The 17,287-nt window shown below is 36.0% G+C and overlaps 1 protein-coding gene across 1 annotated transcript; it reads right to left on the bottom strand.

The window, feature by feature from the left end:
• Window positions 1–3,945: 3,945 nt before the first annotated feature.
• On the bottom strand, window positions 3,946–16,201 carry NMBR (neuromedin B receptor). Its single transcript, XM_008061301.2, has 3 exons — window positions 15,662–16,201; window positions 7,105–7,453; window positions 3,946–4,387 (listed from the first exon to the last, which is right to left on the bottom strand). Exons 1-3 carry the CDS (start codon window positions 16,081–16,083, stop codon window positions 3,986–3,988), a joined length of 1,173 nt encoding a protein of 390 aa, XP_008059492.1. The 5' UTR covers window positions 16,084–16,201; the 3' UTR covers window positions 3,946–3,985.
• Window positions 16,202–17,287: the final 1,086 nt, after the last annotated feature.

Genomic DNA, 17,287 nt, shown 5'->3' on the forward strand with positions numbered 1-17,287 from the left:
CCTGATTTTCAGATTCGATTATCTACGATGTCAAAATGCCTCAAAGGATCACAGATTTTTCATTTCAAATAGTTATGTTAAAATAAGTATCATTAAATATTTTATAAAATACATTATAGGTTCCTACATGTGTTACATTTAATTTATTATTTCACCATGAGGAATAATGCGTATTAGTATCTGTTTGTTGCCTCAAAAAAGAGTTGGTTAAGTTTTACTATATACACTTCAAACACAAAATGCCCACCACAGATTAAAACTTGGTTCTGTGTATAAGAAAATTTCCTGTTTGAAATTGTAGTAAGACACAACATATGGAAAAATAGAGCACTTGAAATAACTTGTCAAAATAATTTAGAAAATTAGATGATTTTAAAATTCTATAACCATAATGTATAAGTAATGTTTCCCTAAAGATGATGTAAAGATGCAGTTATAACCAGATATTCTTTCACCCTTTTCTTTTTATTCTTTTATAGCTTTACAGAAATGACTTTCTACACCAAAGCTAACAATATTTACTTAGGCTTTCCCCCCTTGTTTTGAAAAAGTCCAAGGAAAACATACACATGTTAACGTATTTGAAGTCAAAAGACACATGCTTATTCTATTTTAAGAGAAGCCTAATAATTGAAGCATTTCATTTCTTAGAAACTTAGTGTAAATATTTTCTGAGTGAGCAATGAAGCCAGTAGTAAAATATTAGTAAATGGAAAAATTATACTTGTTCAAAATCCATTAACAATTTTATAGCTCTATAGAATCATATAAACATTTAAGACATGCTCTAACAAGCAAATAGTCAAATAAAATATATTTTCATGCCCAAAAAATTCCATTAACTTTTATTACTCTTCCCCCCTTTTAAATATAGCAGGCATAAAATGAAGAAAGAAATTTGGGGGCAGAAATTATGGTCCCACAATTTTATATAGGAAATTTATTTTTAAAAGGTATCCACATGAGTGACCCAGAATTTAAGTTGTTATCCTTACTCTAGGAAGGAGAAAGGCAAACTCAGAGAACTATACTTTTTTATTCTCTATTGTCAACTAACCTATGCACTTCAGTGGGAAAATGTTTACACGCTTCTTCCTTTCTTCCAGTGAGTTATCTGAATGCCAGATTCCTGGAAGTGTTGACTATTGATAAAATATGTTAACTTAAAGTCAGACAGATAAGAGTTCAGCAACAGGCTCTTGAATCCTTATTGTATCTTCTTATTAACTCCCAGTTTCCTCATCCATAGGATGGAAATCAGAATAATGCCTGCCTTATAAGCTGATGTGATGCATCCCTGTAAAAATATAGTGTAAGATCTGGCACATAGCAAATGCTTAATCGGTTTTATTATTTTCTTACATGAGAAATAACTTTAAAATATGATGACAAAATCTCCCTTCACCGAACACTTACTATTATGTCAAGCGCTGTGTGAGTACTTTACATGCATTACATAATTTAATCCTTATAGTGTTGTTAACTCATTTTACAAAGGAGGCAATTGATGGGAAGCAGTCCCTGGTCCAAAGTATTCCAAGGAGCCTATCTTTTTTTTTTTTTTTTTTTTTTTAACAACTCCTGGTTTAAAAAGGAGATTCACATAAAAGGACATATCTTATAGCTACATTTAAAATACCATTTTGGTGAAATTTCCATTAGGGCAGATAGTGCTACATTAGACATAGGTTTTTTTCCTGAAATATTTTCTTGAATTAAGATATGACTAGATGGAATTACATAAATTAATTACCTTATTAATGTTCTATTTCTATCTATGTATGTTCAACAGATATGGGGTGTGGCATTTTTGCTCTACTTCTGACTGATATGCATCATTTGTTTGGCTTGCTTCTGTAGTGTAATTTCACAAACAAATTTGGGATTTATTTATTTTAATAAATTATCTAGTAATAAGAACAATGAAGTCTTCAAATGCCCAGAAAAAATATAAATAATTTCTAAAAATAAAAATATAAAATAGGTGTATTAAAATTCATATATATGAAATCCAACACAGGCCAAAGTTTGAACTCTAATTCTAATGTGAACCCAATACAATATGTGTATGAGTGTGGCTATGTATATATAAAGCATGAATTTTTGTTTGACTTTGACAGTGCAAATATTAAATACTTGCATTTATATTACTACATAGAGTAAAATCATACATTATAGAATATACGCTAATGTAGTAGATCTCAGTAATCTATTCCAAAAAAGAAAATATTCGAGAAAATGGTGTAGATCACAAAACTTCTTGAAAATGAAAAATCACAAGTGAATTAGGATTGTAACCCAGTATAGTTAAGTGTAACAGCCAGATTCAAAAAATAGACAATCTTTAAACTACAGAGGTAAAAATAGTGACTGGGTCTCCAAAAAGCATGACTCTGTATCTTTAAGTTATTTAATATTTCTAAGCCTCAATTTCTTAATTTATAAAATAAATATAATAAGAGGACATACTTTAGGGGAGTATTTACCATGAAATTAATTAAGCCTAAATTCAGGGACCTGGCAATGTGATCATGTGATCTTTTTGTAAAATTGTATACTCTTTAAAATAAATAAAACATCTCACCCCCAATTGTGTACCTTCGTATCTTGCCAAAATGTATGCTTCTCTTCTTCACCTTAGTGATTACATTGAGAATTAAATTAGATAATGCATGTGAAGCTTTAGGACTATGCCTATAACACAGAAAATACTGATTAGTGTTCAATATCATTATTATGGCCATTTGACCATTCAATATCATAGGCAATTTGTATTTATTTTTCTCATTTTTATGTACAACTGAATATTTTATATCTTAAATAGTATATCTTATGAGTGTTTAAGGGAAAACAATATACTAACAGAACCTTCTCAGCAAGTCTGGAAAGAGAAATAGTATGAAATATATTTATTGAAATATTAGACTTGATACATGCTTTAAAAGGGCTTTTAGAATTTAATCATGACCAAAATTGCATTTTACTAAAACAATTTCAAGACATTTATTCAGAGAAAACTGTAATATTATATAGAAAAAATTTGTCTAAATGAAATCCCACACACTTGTCAGTTGGTTACTGCAAAAGAGGATGAATAAATGAACTTACTAGAATTACACAAATCTTATCACATCTATGCAAAATGACACAAATCTTATTATATCTATACAAAAATCATCCAAATATTCAAGGATTTAGTAATGTAAACAAAGATGGCTATGCAAATATCTGAGTTGTAGTTTTCTGACTTGAGACATATGATATCTATTTTACATTCATAATGTAAATCACATTCATATGATACTTATTTTACAATTCATAATACAAATGCTATCATTTCTTTTAATCACAAAGCTAGAAGTTACAGATATACTCCAACAAGTTATGATTAATCAAAGAAGCACAATATATATTGACTTGTGATCAAGCTTCATTTTTGAATTTTTTATTATTTTCCTCAAATGAAGGATATTGTGTGTGTGTGTGTGTGTGTGTGTGTGTGTGTGTACTAGTTCTAAATAAAAATCACCAGGAAAATATGACTTTTATTTCAAATAACAGGAGTTTGACTATTACCCTCACTGAATCATTGAGTCAATATAGGAATTTATTTTATGCTTCAAGGTAAAACAAACTTGAGATAAATATGCTAGAACTGGCTTTAGCAACAGCCTAAATTCTGAACCAATATTGATATATACACATATTGTATTGCTTTTTGAATTGTTTTTAATGTGAAATATATAATACATATGTGTATGCATGCATGCATGCGTGTGTGTGTGTTGTAGTAGTAGTAGTAGTAGTAATTTAAAGTCTTGTTCAGAAAGAAACGTTTGTCTTGCTTTTTCTGAGTCAATCATTAAATTGTCTAAAGAATTAGTTAAGCAACAGTAAGAATGGGAAAATTATTTAGTTCTGCTCTGCTTGATAGGAATAAAAAAGTTAGTAAGTTCCCTCCAGGTAGTAAGTTGAATGGCCAAAATCACAGTGCCATTTCCTGCTTTGTGCTATTCCCATTTAGTAAAACAGAATTGGCCACCACGTTCTTAGTATTGCTTTTCAGAGATGTCATACGCACTGCTGAGGAGCTGAGTAGGTAGCTGGTTGATCTCTCTCGATAGGACTTCCGCCCACAACAGAGCTGGCTGTTGAAGTGCCTCCTGAAGCTTTCACTGAGTAGGTAAAGAGCAAATGGATTGACACAAGAATTGCAAAAGCTCAGAACTCGGGCAACTAAGGTGACAATCATATGGCCTAAAGATGGGTCAATCTTGTTATAGTTGAAAGACCGATACATGTAGAGGATGTGGTTTGGAAACCAACAGAACACAAAGCAGCCCACAAAGACCAGCACAATTTTAGCCAGGCGTTTCCGTGTTTCCATCTGCAAATATAAGAAAGCAATCCCATTGGTTACAGTGAACATGGATCCAGTCACATTTCAACTTTATCATGTCACGACAGGAATAAAACTTATGTAGCATGACAATACATCTAAAATATATTTATTATTTATTTTCCTCATCAAAGTGATTATTAACAATTTGATCAAATTCACTTTGTTCTCTATGCTATTTTTTACTTATAAATATTTAACAGTTAATACAAGACTAGGTGGTAAATTAATAAATGACTATGTCTTCATTTAAAACTGTGATCTTAAAAACGGTCTTATTTTTAACTATTTTCTTTTTTCTTGAAGTCTCTTGTGTCCAATATAAATATAAATCATTTCTGTTGGCATTAAATTCACTAAATTAATGAGCCATGGGATATATTCAAGTTTAGGTATTTTTCAAAAGTCAGAACGTTTTAAATAGGAAAAGTTGATCTATTGAAGTAGGGTTCAAAGTTTTTAAACTCTTATTCCAAAAAGAATAAATTGAGATTTCTTCTGACTCACATAAATCAAAAGCATCTGATAGAACTGTGAGCCTGTAAACATTAAGCTGTCACTTTTACAAATAAAAGTACATTTTTATTTTTCCATAAAACTTACGTATTTTATTTACTGTTTTTAAAGGTTTTCAGGAATGTAATAGACAACATTAAATATTGGACATTAATATTTTTAATTTAAAAACAATCTCCTAAGCCGGGCTCGGTGGCTCAGCCTGTAATCCCGCGTCCTTGGGAGGCTGAGGTGAGTGGATTGCCTGAGCCCGCGGGTTTGAGACCTGCCTGGGCAGTGAGACCTCATCGCTACAATAAATCAAAAAATCAGCTGGGTGTGGTAGCACATGCCTGTAATTCCAGCTACTTGGAAGACTAAGGCGGAAGGATCGCCGGAGCCCCGCAGGTCGAGGCTGTGGTGGCCGGGAGCGGCCACTGCACTCCAGTCTGGGCCACAGAGTGAGACTCCAACTCAAAAAAAAATAAAATAAAATAAAAATAAAAACAATCTCCTAATATCTAAAGTCTAAGATGTACTTTATAGTTGTCTGATTTATTTAAATATTTAAATAAGGCAACACAAATGTGGAAATCTAATAGTTCAAAAGACAATGATAGTAGTCATAATGGTATTTTCCGAGCTAAAACTATTGGTCTTCAACTAGAATATGCCAGAGAAGTATAGAAAAGTTTAGCATCAGAACAGATCTGATATTGGGGAACAGTAGAGTAGTGATGGAAGAAGAAAAAGGAGAAATGAAGAGAAGCCCAGTTCTTCGGGAAGCAGAATGTTGTATTCCACATGTACCCTGGTGTCATAAGTTAGGCAATGCAGCAATATAAGGGAGTCAAAAGTGATATTTATATTACTAAGTAGTGACGACCCTAGCAGGTAGAGCATGGGTACAAGAATTTCATGGCAATCAATACTTTGAAATTCAAGTGCACAGGCAGGATCTTGGCATTGAGATTGTTTCTTTGCAGATATCAAAACCTGTTACTCAGCCATGATTAGGAACCAAAAGCAGTTACTCAAATACCCAAACTGAGATAAAAAATCAGATCACAGGGCTCAAATAAAAGAACCAGTTATACAAAATAGAAAGCACAATGAGACTATGACCTGAACATTTTGTTTCAGTGATACCAGATATTTAAATAATAAATCTATTAATTTATCTAACAATGCCTTTAATGATAGGTTGACTTTTTTTAAGTCTTTAAAGAAGATGTGGATATTTGAGCTGATGGCCATCAATTAATGGTGATTACCTTCCATGCAAGAAACCTTTACCAGGTTCCGCTGTTACTTACATACCCAGACCACAGCCTACTACTCCACCTACATTCCAGCAAATTTTAATAATCTTTGATTCCATTTGTTTGTCTTTAATTTAGAAAAAGGCACCCATAACACCCCTATATTTCACCTATACCTATACCTGCACAACCCTTTAGAATAAATTCTTTTCTAGAAGTAAACAAATGTACAATCAAAACTCTCACAAGAACACTATTTCTATCTCTTTATGGATTAGCCCAAATGGTTTTTACCTGAAATGGGTATTGCATATTCCTTAAGGAAGAAAAAGTACATAATTTTAAAATGATGTAATTTTTAAATTAGCCTATCATCTTTGTAGGCAAAGCTGTAAATTTGATTTAGGCCACATATTGCTTCAGCATCACCCCCCCCCCCCCCACTTTGAATCACACACATTCCCTTTCTGCTGCTCTTGCTATTCCCAGAAGCTCCCATTCTGGCTTCCCACCCAAACCCTATTCCCAGATCCCAGGCAGTGTTCTACAGTCCTTCTCTGATGCATACTTCTCTCCTGATACCATCCTTAGTGGGCTAATAGAATAAGAGATCATAATTAAATAAATGTATACTTAATATGTGAAAATTTTCTAGTTTATTATGTTGTTTGTTGCATAGATACCTGCATGTAAAGAAAGACTTTTAAAGAGATTAATTTCTAATGGTGAAATTCTGAGTTGTATCACAGGTGCATATGGCTGATAAGTGGGCTTTCTCAGAGCTATGACATGACTGTATATTGAAGATTCTCCCATAACCCTCCTAGTTAAAGCTATTACAGACCTGACTCTGTTCTCACCACTCATAAGATTGAATCCCCTTGAAACAGAACATAAACTGGCTCTGATCAGCGGCACCCCAAATAAACATATACCTATTAAGCTTACCTGTTTTTTGGTATGTTCATTGTATTCTCCAGGAAGATTATGTGCACTTTTAATTAAGGTCTTTGCAATATGGTAATAATAGACACTAATAATAGCAAGTGGTATGAGAAAATAGACCAAGAAAATGAGCACTGAATGAATTTTTGGATGTAATTCATCTGTCTGAGGATAGGGTATACATGCTGTGAAACTGCTATTATCTAAGCTACCGATGTGTGCCACTTCCGAGAATACTGCTTCCGGAACTGCCAGCGACATGGAGATGACCCAGATACCCATGGCCTTCACACAGGTCCACAGCACTGCCCCTGATGTCTGCATGTCCATGGGATTTACGACGGCTCTGTACCTGGGAAGATAATATGTCCCAAATTATTCTCTTAACAACAACAACAGCAAAAAAAAAACAACAGGAAAGAAGAAAGACATCTTGCTTGGTTAGAGAGGTGCCAACCTCCTTTATTATTCCTTGGCTGTCTTGCAGTGCATGAAAGACCTAGGGTCCCTGCTGTCTCTCTGACTACAAGTCATTTCACTGCTTTTAGCACAGAAGACAGGTTACTGCAGAGTTAAGTAGCATATTATTTTATTATTATTATTATTATTATTATTGAGTTGATCTGACTCTGTCGCCCAGACTGGAGTGCAATGGCCGCTCCCGGCCACCACAGCCTCGACCTGCGGGGCTCCGGCGATCCTTCTGCCTCAGCCTTCCGAATAGCCGGAATTACAGGCTACCACGCCCGGCTGATTTTTTTTTTATTGATTGTAGAGATGAGGCCTCGCTGCCCAGGCGGGTCTCGAACCCGCGGGCTCAGGCAATCCATGTACCTCAGCCTCCCGAAGGCGCAGGATTACAGGCTGAGCCGCCGAGCCCGGCTAAGTAGCATATTATGATGATGCATCATGATGATATTCTTTTCTTTCTTATACACATCCCTAATTGTCCTAGAGTTCAAACTTGGTCATGTTTTATTTGCATAATTTTCCACATATCTGAATTTATGTTTTTTTTCGAAATGCTCCTTCACTGCCTTCATAAATAGCTGGAGTACCAATTCTTGAATCTTAATTCTACATTTTTCTTAGATTTGGATATACACCAAGCACATCTCCACTTTTTTCTTAATTTTGCTTTCTAAGATATTCTATTAGCTTTAGTTTTCATCCTTTTTTCAGAATTTTCTATTTCTGCTATCACGTTTTAATTTTCTAGAAGTTCTTTTTTCAAATCATTCCCTTTTTATGGTAACCTATTCCTATGTTACATGTGTATTTTTGGCATATATTTATGAAACTAATACAGAAAAAACTGTTCTCCTTTTAGCATAGTTCCAGTTTTTGTTTGGACTCTTTGTGTTGAAATCCCTTCCCACAAGTTAGATAATTATTGACTGAGAATTCATATATAAGAGAAAAAGCACTGAAAAACTGATTGTAAATTATTTTTTATGTAGAAAAGGGTGAAGAAAAAGTAGAAAGGCTATCACTACAAACAGATCAAGCTGTCTTTTTAGATTATCAAAAACCAAAGAGTATTCTGAACTTTCCTCCATGTATTTAAAGGAAGAAGAAAAATGTCACTGTTCTACCACGTATCTGCAGAGGCACTCTCTTAGTCCACTGGGGTGCAGTAATATAGTTCTATAGACTGGCTGGCTTATACACAACAGAAATTTACTTCTCACAATTCTGGAGACTAGGTAGCCCAAGACCAAGGCACTAGCAGATTCAGTGTCTGGTGTGGGCCCCCTTCCTTTTACATAGACTTCACCTTTTCCCTGCTTCTTCACACAGTGGAAAGATCAAGAATCTCTCTGGAGTCCCTTTTACAAGGGCGCTAATCCCATTCAGGAGGGCGCCACTCTTATCACCTACTAACTCCAATGGCCCCACCTCCTAATACCATCATTCTGGGGGTTAGGATTTCAATATATAAATTTTTAGGGGACACAAACATTCAGACCGTAGCAGGCATTATAACCATTATAACCATAGAGAAATGTTAAACAGAAGTTAAAAATTATAAATCTCTCACTCTGATAAGATTGTTAGCAACATATACAGAATTGTTGGTTTAGGGACAGCAAGAAACCTAGTGCAAATGCAGGACAAGGATAAAAAAGCCCTTTTCAACAGGGAGGATTCTGAGCACCTACTGTGAGAAAAGGATAGACCCCAGGGATAGTCTCTAAATGATATACATTTGAATGAAAGGGCAGTGTGACAAATTCTGCAAACCCAGAAATGACAGTTGAAAATAGCAGATTACCAAAGTGCTGTTATTAGTACTGAGACATAGCTTACAATTGCCAAAGAAAATATCATACACTAAGCCAGTGTTGCATGTGCATCTTTGAAAGGATAAAGAGTAAAAAGGAAAGTAACATAGTGCACCCTAATGTGGACATATTTTATCATTCTTCCTCAAAATATTTATAGAAAATATGGGGGGGAAACTGTTTCACATAGGATAGTAGCATAACAGGTCTCTATGATATTTTCTGCTACAAATAGTCTCAGAAAGACATCCTTAGGTGAAAACTAAATGCTAGGGAATAATCAATCAAAAGGCAGGCAAAGGGAAACATAATCACTGTTCATGTATTAAACATCAGTGAGTAAATATGCTTCCTCATCGATTTATACTTTGAATCTTGCTTATGTTATCCATGTACAGTTTAAATGCAATATAAAAATATAGTCAACTTTAATCTTCATATAAAATATGTAACAAAAGCCACATTTTAGCTCTTACAAAGTTATCATAACACCTTAAAAATCTTCTCTCCACATTTCCACAAATGTTTCTGGCTACACTACCCATAGATTTTTTTTTCCTTGTTAAACTTTCATTTATCAGGCAAGGAATAGGCCCCCAAAGAGACTAAGTGTGAACTACATGATAAGAGTTCTCATTCACTGTTGTATTCTATTATGTAACACAATGCCTGGCCCATATTGAATTGGTTCTCTGTAAATGGTTGCTGAACTAATAAAGAAACTGTGGCCTAAGCAACAAGGAAATCCTTGCTAGGCAATAGTGGTAGAGTGGAGGGTGGGATTTGTTGGGTACTACGTTGAGGTAGGAATGGTGGTGAAAAATTGAGACTGAGTCCAGTATAGGGATGCCCATGATGTATCAATCTTTAGAATCACCTAGAGAAGGAAAAAAGATAAAGAGTGCTATTAGGTTTCTCCTCAGATTTATTGATGCAGAGTCTCTAGAATGGGAAGTGTGAAAGCCTGCATTTTACTAAGATTTAATGGTGATTCTGAATATAAACCAGGTTAGAAGCCACCTTTTAAGAGGATTGAGTGTAACAGTGAGCAATTTTGCCATAGGATTCCTGCGAGGTTGTCCAGTGCAATGGGTGCATGTTCAGTCGCAATGTAGAGAGCATTTGGAATCCAGCAGAAATTCAGTGTTTGAAGAATCAGATGCCTGTCCTTCATGATCGGTCACATCATGTTGAAAACATTATTCTTATTTTGCAAATGAAAAAACCACTGCCTTATGGGTGAGTATTTTGTGCTGTTGTATCAAGCTTCTCCAAGTAAAACCTTTGGACATAACAAATGTAGGGTTAACACCCAGGAACCATAAACCCCAGCCTGGAGCAGTCCCTCCTTACTTTTAGTGTGTCCCAAAGATTTCAGGTCAAGGTAGAAGAAGAATATTCAAAAATTATAAAGCAACATATAAATCATGGCAGTATTATGAGCGTTGTAAGGATTCTATATTGCCTTTCCAATTCAATGTATGAAATTACCTCAAAGGAAAATGGAAAGAGAAGAAAGCTAGAAGTGTTTGAGATCAATGAGTAAAAGATATCTAATTTATTGGAGTCAAATATAACAACTTTTGTCTAACAATATATTCAAATGAAAAACATAACAAATTAAGCATAGAAATTCTAATTTATCCAGTTTCTATGACTGTGTAAAAATAACAACAGAGTCTTTTTATGGAAGGCAATTTTTTTTGAACAGGCAACTGAAAAGCTCTCAGAAAAACTTATGACTCACATTTTGTGAAAGTATGGGTCATTTTATATTTTCCAACTTTTATTTTTCCTAACTCTGGTTTCTTCCCTTTTATATTCTTATTGTGTATTGTTTATATCTTTAATTTTAAGCTGCCTTAAATTCTTTTGGAACAAAATTGAATATAAATAAATCATCACCCTGGTACCTTAAGGTGAATGCAGACTATTCTCTTAAGTATGTATGGCAAGCCTGAACTCTCCACAAGAGTTAGAAGCACTTTTTGAGTGCCAATTTTAGCAGCAACTGAGAGGCAAGGGCTTCTTAGCATACTGTACAAGGCTATGGAGCAAGGAAGAAAACATCTCCAGTCAGTAGCAGTGGTTAACTTGTACTTGAGTTTCAGTCAAGTCAAGAGTTTTGAAGAGAAATCAGCAAACAGGTAACAGCACTCCCTACCATACTGGACAAAGACTGATGGAAAAGTTCTGTGAAGCCTATGGAGTGTTAGAGCCAGGTTTTGTATTCTGTTTCCATATTTTAACAAATAATTACACTGAAAAGAATACTGTTTGCATTGGTATGATAGCCAAATAATATTAATAATTCAAGGTTTTGTCTACTAGGTTATAATATTAAATCTGATTATCCTAACTAGCCACAAAAGCTTGACATTATTAACAAATTAGCAGTTTAATCAGATTTGATGAAATATTATTTTTGCATGTATTCTAAGATTGGCTATTTAGTATGAGAAAAACAGTATCATCCAATACATTAGGTTAATATTAATTCCATTTTTAGAATTTTATAGTTTCACTTTTAAAATGTAATCTATAAATACATTTTAGTTAATAGTTAAATAAGAAGCCAGAATAAGGAATTGAGATCTATTTTTGCATTTGTGAATACATAAAATTATAAAGTTTACAGTTTAGGACTAGAAATTTGTGAAATTTTTTTCCTATACAGGAAAAAGGAGAATTCATTTCCAATAGTTATTTTCATTTTAATAATGAACTTTTAGAAGCCAAAAGATCTTCAAGAATCAAAAAAGAACATCCAAGTTTGGAAATATAGCTACTTTAATGGGCAATGAGGGACATATAATGTCAACCATAAACCAAGTATAGCTTCTGGGATGCCATCTACCTGGTATCAAAGCACATACATCCCAATATTTCACAAAAGGGAAGTGAATGTGTGTGTATGTGTGTGTGCATACGTGTGTGTGTATGTACATGTGTACATGTATGTATGTGCAAAACTGTTACAAACTTGATATAACACAAAGTATATAGAAATACTTTTAATCAGTTATTTAATTTGAACTTACCTAAAAAAGTACATTTTCAAATAGTAGCAAAAAGATTATCAAGATAAGAGAAAAAAATTAATGGAGAGCAGCAGTGTGGCCATTTCAGACCATACACTCTTTATCCTTCAGCCACACTGGTTATGATGTCCCTCTGAGACATGTCTGCAATTGACACAAGTGATCTTTCCTAAGGATGTATCAATGGAAACTCCTTCAGTCTGGAAAGTCAAGGATTAGTAATCACAAGAACAATTGTCACCTTACCATCCTTTGGCCATATTAAACAAGGTGATTTAGGCCTCAAAGTAGATTCAGAATACTGTGTTTCTTATTTCAGTCTTTGCAAATCAGTGATGCTCTTATCAGTGACATATAAAATATGGGTCACCACTTCACACTGGGATTTGCTTTCTGAAGTCCAATGATTTTCCTGGTTCTTTTTTTGTTCTATATTACTTTGATCTCTATTTCTTAACTCTCTTTTATTTCATTAGGCAAAGACACACCATCCCACAAAGATAGGATATATGATACAAATATAATTGAATTTGTGTTTTAAAAACTCTAGTAACTGAGTTTTTGCTTGTTTTGGTTGTCTATTGGTGCAGCTACTAGTTCATTTTGAATTCAAGGTGCTTCTTTTATCTTGCAGTTGCATTTTATGATGTTCGTTCACTCTAATAGATCAAATTAATTTGACTCTGTGCTGTTTTTTTACATGTGTTTTTTTAAAACTTAATTTTTTAAAGTCTGCTGTTAAATAGAAAAGACTATTAGTTATTTCTTATACTGGAAATATAATAATGTGTCTTAAACTGGGTTCAAAAATGCTGGCTCCATCACTCACTAGCTGTGAGATCATTAAAATGTTACCAAATTTCTAACCTCAGTTTTCTTAGCTTTAAAACTGTTAATTTAAAAATAATAGTGTCTTCCTCACAGAGTTGTGAGGACTAAAAATTATGAAATATTTAGCCCAGTGCTAAGAGAAATTAATCTTACAACTGTTTCCACATCCACAAGAAATCACAGTATTTAGTGAGATAAAGAAGTTATCAAGCCGGGCTCGGTGCCTCAGCCTGCAATCCCGTGCCTTTGGGAGGCTGAGGTGAGCGGATTGCCTGAGCCCGCGGGTTCGAGACCCGCCTGGGCAGCAAGACCTCATCTCTACAATAAATCAAAAAATCAGCGGGGCATGGTAGTGCATGCCTGTAATTCCAGCTACTGGGAAGGCTGAGGCGGAAGGATCACCAGAGCCCAGCAGGTGTAGGCTGCGGTGGCCGGGAGCAGCCACTGCACTCCAGTCTGGGCGACAGAGTGAGACTCCCAACTCATAAAAAAAAAAAAAAGAAGAAGTTATCAAGTACTAATCAACACTTGATGGCTATGTTCTGGAAGAAAAATAGAAGCATAGCAAATATGTAACAAACCATTTCCAACTCATTCTAAGTGAATAGTGAAATATACTGTATAATTGCGTCACCAGTGACTCAGGATTCTTAATTTATCCAAAACACACACTGATAGGCAGGGGAAGCCCAGGATCAAGTAGAAGAGGGAACCCACTTTTCCTTATCATTATTATTAAAATATCTATGTTGTATTCACAAAGTTCATGATGCACACATAAAATAGAAAAAAAGGTCAGTAAATAAATGAGGATTAGCATTTTCTCTGACCTTGGTCAACACCAATTTACCTGTGTGTCACCATCACAATAGATTGTGAAAACTGGTATGAAATAAAACTCCAGCCCTGGGTCTTGCTTGCTACCAATGTCACATTTTTTAAATGAAAGCATAATGATAGTAATTTGAACTACTGTAATAGCTAATCATTAAGTTTTATTCTAATCATTAAGTCGTTGTTGTTGTTTTTTTTTTAACTTTTTAGTTAAAATGGGTCCCATGAAGAGGAGCAACTAAACTAAATAGTCACAGTCTTGTTTTGGAATTCAGAGAAAACTTTTTAAAAGATAATAGAAGCCATGCCATATAGACAAAATTAGGAGCATAATTTACACAAAAGGCACACAATTTTCCAGGAGTGTGGTTTTAGAAAGTATATTACAGAAAGTAAAAACGAAATAGTTTCAGTTTAAAAAGATAATGGGTCTTAAGTCTCCACCGAATATTTATTGTCTTTCCTTCAATGAGGATTAACTCTTCAGTGCCAAAGTGGTATTAGGATATTAATGCAAATACCTGGAAATGCAGATCCTGACTCATTTTTCATTAATAAGAATATGTAAACTAAAGAGGAGGGTGAACACCATTTTATTTGCCCAAGTTAAGCTCTTTATCTAAATAGCTGAAGTCAATCCCCCATTCCTGGGGAATTAGACCACAGCTCCATGTAATGATGCCCAATTACAAATTTTGTCTTACCCTACCCAGACATTCCCTCTTGCTTAAATGCTCAAAAGCACGATTACAGTGAGCCTGGAATAGTGACACTAGACCCCAAGTCAAGAGACCTAGATTTTTCTCTCAACTTTCCATCAGGAATTACATTTCCTGGACCTCAATATCTACACCTGGAAAATGACAAGGTTGAACTAGTTGATCTAGAAGGTAAAATAATGGACACTCCACACCCTTAAAATATGTGAAAAGCAGATTTGATATCAAAGATATGTTTTTACCGCACCGTTGGAAGATACTGAAACGTGGTACGTATCTGTGAGGGGAAAAAAATCACGTCAGGCATCAAACAAGAAGAATATGAAAAGTCTTCCATCTAAAGCACATTTATTATTCTCATTCACTTGGCTTCGAGTAAATAGCAAAATTCAGTTAATAAATATAAGTTATGTTTCCTCTTACTTATTTGGAAAAAATCAAAATTAAACATTTATCTAGTATTAAAGCAGACATTCTTACCTATCAGATTATTATTGTACTTAATAAGGAAAGTACTCTTCCGAGATTTTTAGCACACACAAAAAGCTTCGACAAGATAGTTGAACTTTTGAAGGCTTATTATATAGCTTTTCTATGGAAGACTCTCCAAGTGTCGGGAGGGGGAATTTCCATTTAAGATGCAACTTTCGTCATTTTTTAAAACAGCAATTTTCCTATATTTACAGAGCTTCACATCTCAGTCCTTTTTAACTCCGTTTACTTCCCAGATACACAATCTCTCTTTCTTTAGTCTTCATTCCCAGCCTTGCCTGGCCTTGCTTGCATTCCGCTCTCCCCGCCCCTTCGACACCACTTTTGCTGGCCACCCCACCGCGACCTGTGTCCTTACCGGTCAGCGCTGAGGGCGGTGAGCGTGAACACGGAAACCCCCACGGAGGTGAGCTGAATGGCGGGGATCAGTTTGCAGCCCACCTTGCCGAACATCCACTCGTCGAAGAAGTAGCGCGAGGCGTCCACTGGGACGCAGGTGAGCAGCAGCAGCAAGTCCCCGGCCGCCAGGTTAGAGATGAAGATGTTGGGGACGCTCCTCATGGCGCTGTTGGCGATGAAGACCTTCACCAGCATGACGTTGCCCACCAAGCCCACCGTGATGATGAGCAGGTAGACGGACGGGATCACACAGCGGATCACCAGCTCGGCGGTGCTCCCGTCGGAGGCGGGCAGAAAATCCCCTTCGTATACCTCGGGCGCGAACCCGCTTTGATTGGCGCCCGTGGTCAGTGAGAGGTTGGAAAAAGAGCTAGGGGGCATGATCGGCTTGCCGGGGCGACCGCTGGAGTTTTCGGGCGCCCTGGTGCCCCGAGAAGTGCAACGCGCACGACCTGGGCTGAATCGATGTCCCCTCTCCCGCCCCTGCAAGTTCACTGCCCGCAGGGAGCGCCGGGTGAGAAGTTGCGCACACGCGCTCCGGGGCTTCTGGTCTAGCAGGGCTGCCCTGGTTCCTACAAGCTCTGAATTTAAATTAAAAACAAAAATAAGCAAAGCGGTTGAGCAGTTGCGTCTTTGTTCCGAACTCAGTTGTCGGTCGTGGCTTATAGCCAGCGGAGAACACTGGTTTCAAGAACCAGAAACGGTTCCTCTGGGATTAACAGAAGTACCTGCGCGACTGTTTGCCCAGAGGAGCGGAAGTCATCCTGGCGCTGTCCAGCGAGACGCTGCTGAAATCCAGTACCGGGAACCAGCGTGGGACCGCTGGCACCTTGCTTTGCCCACAGCTTTTCTCTTGTTTCTGCACTTCCTGCTGTATTGTGTGGAACTGGAGGGGAACTGAGTCCTCTCTCTCACACTGTTCCTAGCTACATCCATCCTTACCCGCCTCCGAGCGGGAGGAGCCCCAGGCAAGAAGTTTGGGGACCTCTGAGAATATTGAGCTGGCAAATCCCTAACCCTGACGCCCTGAACTTAGGAAAAGCAATGAGAGCCAAGGAATGAATAAAATCCTCTCCCTACTCTTTTCCCTCTCATCCACTTTTCATACTTCAAACACAAAAATTATTTCCTGGAGTTGGCATATTATTTTTAAACATATTTTATTGAAACATAGCTTGCATAAAGTACACATTTGGTTAGATTAGTGCCTAATCTAACCAAAATCAAAATTGCCAATCTAACCATCCTCTCCCAAAGTAACCACCACTCATCCTGCTATTATCTTAGTTCGCCTTTTATATAGCATCATAAATTGACTCATTCAGTATACGCTCTTGTGCCTGCTTCTTTCACTCAACATATATTTGTGAGATCTACCCACACTTTTGCAAGTGTCATTTTTCATGGCTGTATAGTATTTCATTTTATAAATGTACCACTGTTTATTTGTCCATTATAATGTTGCTTGACATTTGGATTACTTACAATTTTAGCCAAATTGAATAATGTTTGTACAAACATTCTTGTACATGTCTTCTGGAACACATTAGAAGAAATCTCAGGTGTGGATATGCTAGATCACAAT

The sequence above is a fragment of the Carlito syrichta genome, unplaced genomic scaffold (assembly GCF_000164805.1).
Source record: "Carlito syrichta isolate Samal-C Ts95f unplaced genomic scaffold, Tarsius_syrichta-2.0.1 Scaffold305200, whole genome shotgun sequence".
NCBI classification, from domain to species: domain Eukaryota; kingdom Metazoa; phylum Chordata; class Mammalia; order Primates; family Tarsiidae; genus Carlito; species Carlito syrichta.

Bases quoted from the DNA above. Each gene is read 5' to 3' on its own strand.
- NMBR (XM_008061301.2), bottom strand. From the start codon at position 16,083: ATGCCCCCTAGCTCTTTTTCCAACCTCTCACTGACCACGGGCGCCAAT. The intron at 7,454-15,661 runs GTAAGGACACAG...TTATCTTCCCAG, and splicing joins ACCGCCCTCAGCGCTGACCG to GTACAGAGCCGTCGTAAATC. The intron at 4,388-7,104 runs GTAAGCTTAATA...TTATATTTGCAG, and splicing joins ATGAACATACCAAAAAACAG to ATGGAAACACGGAAACGCCT.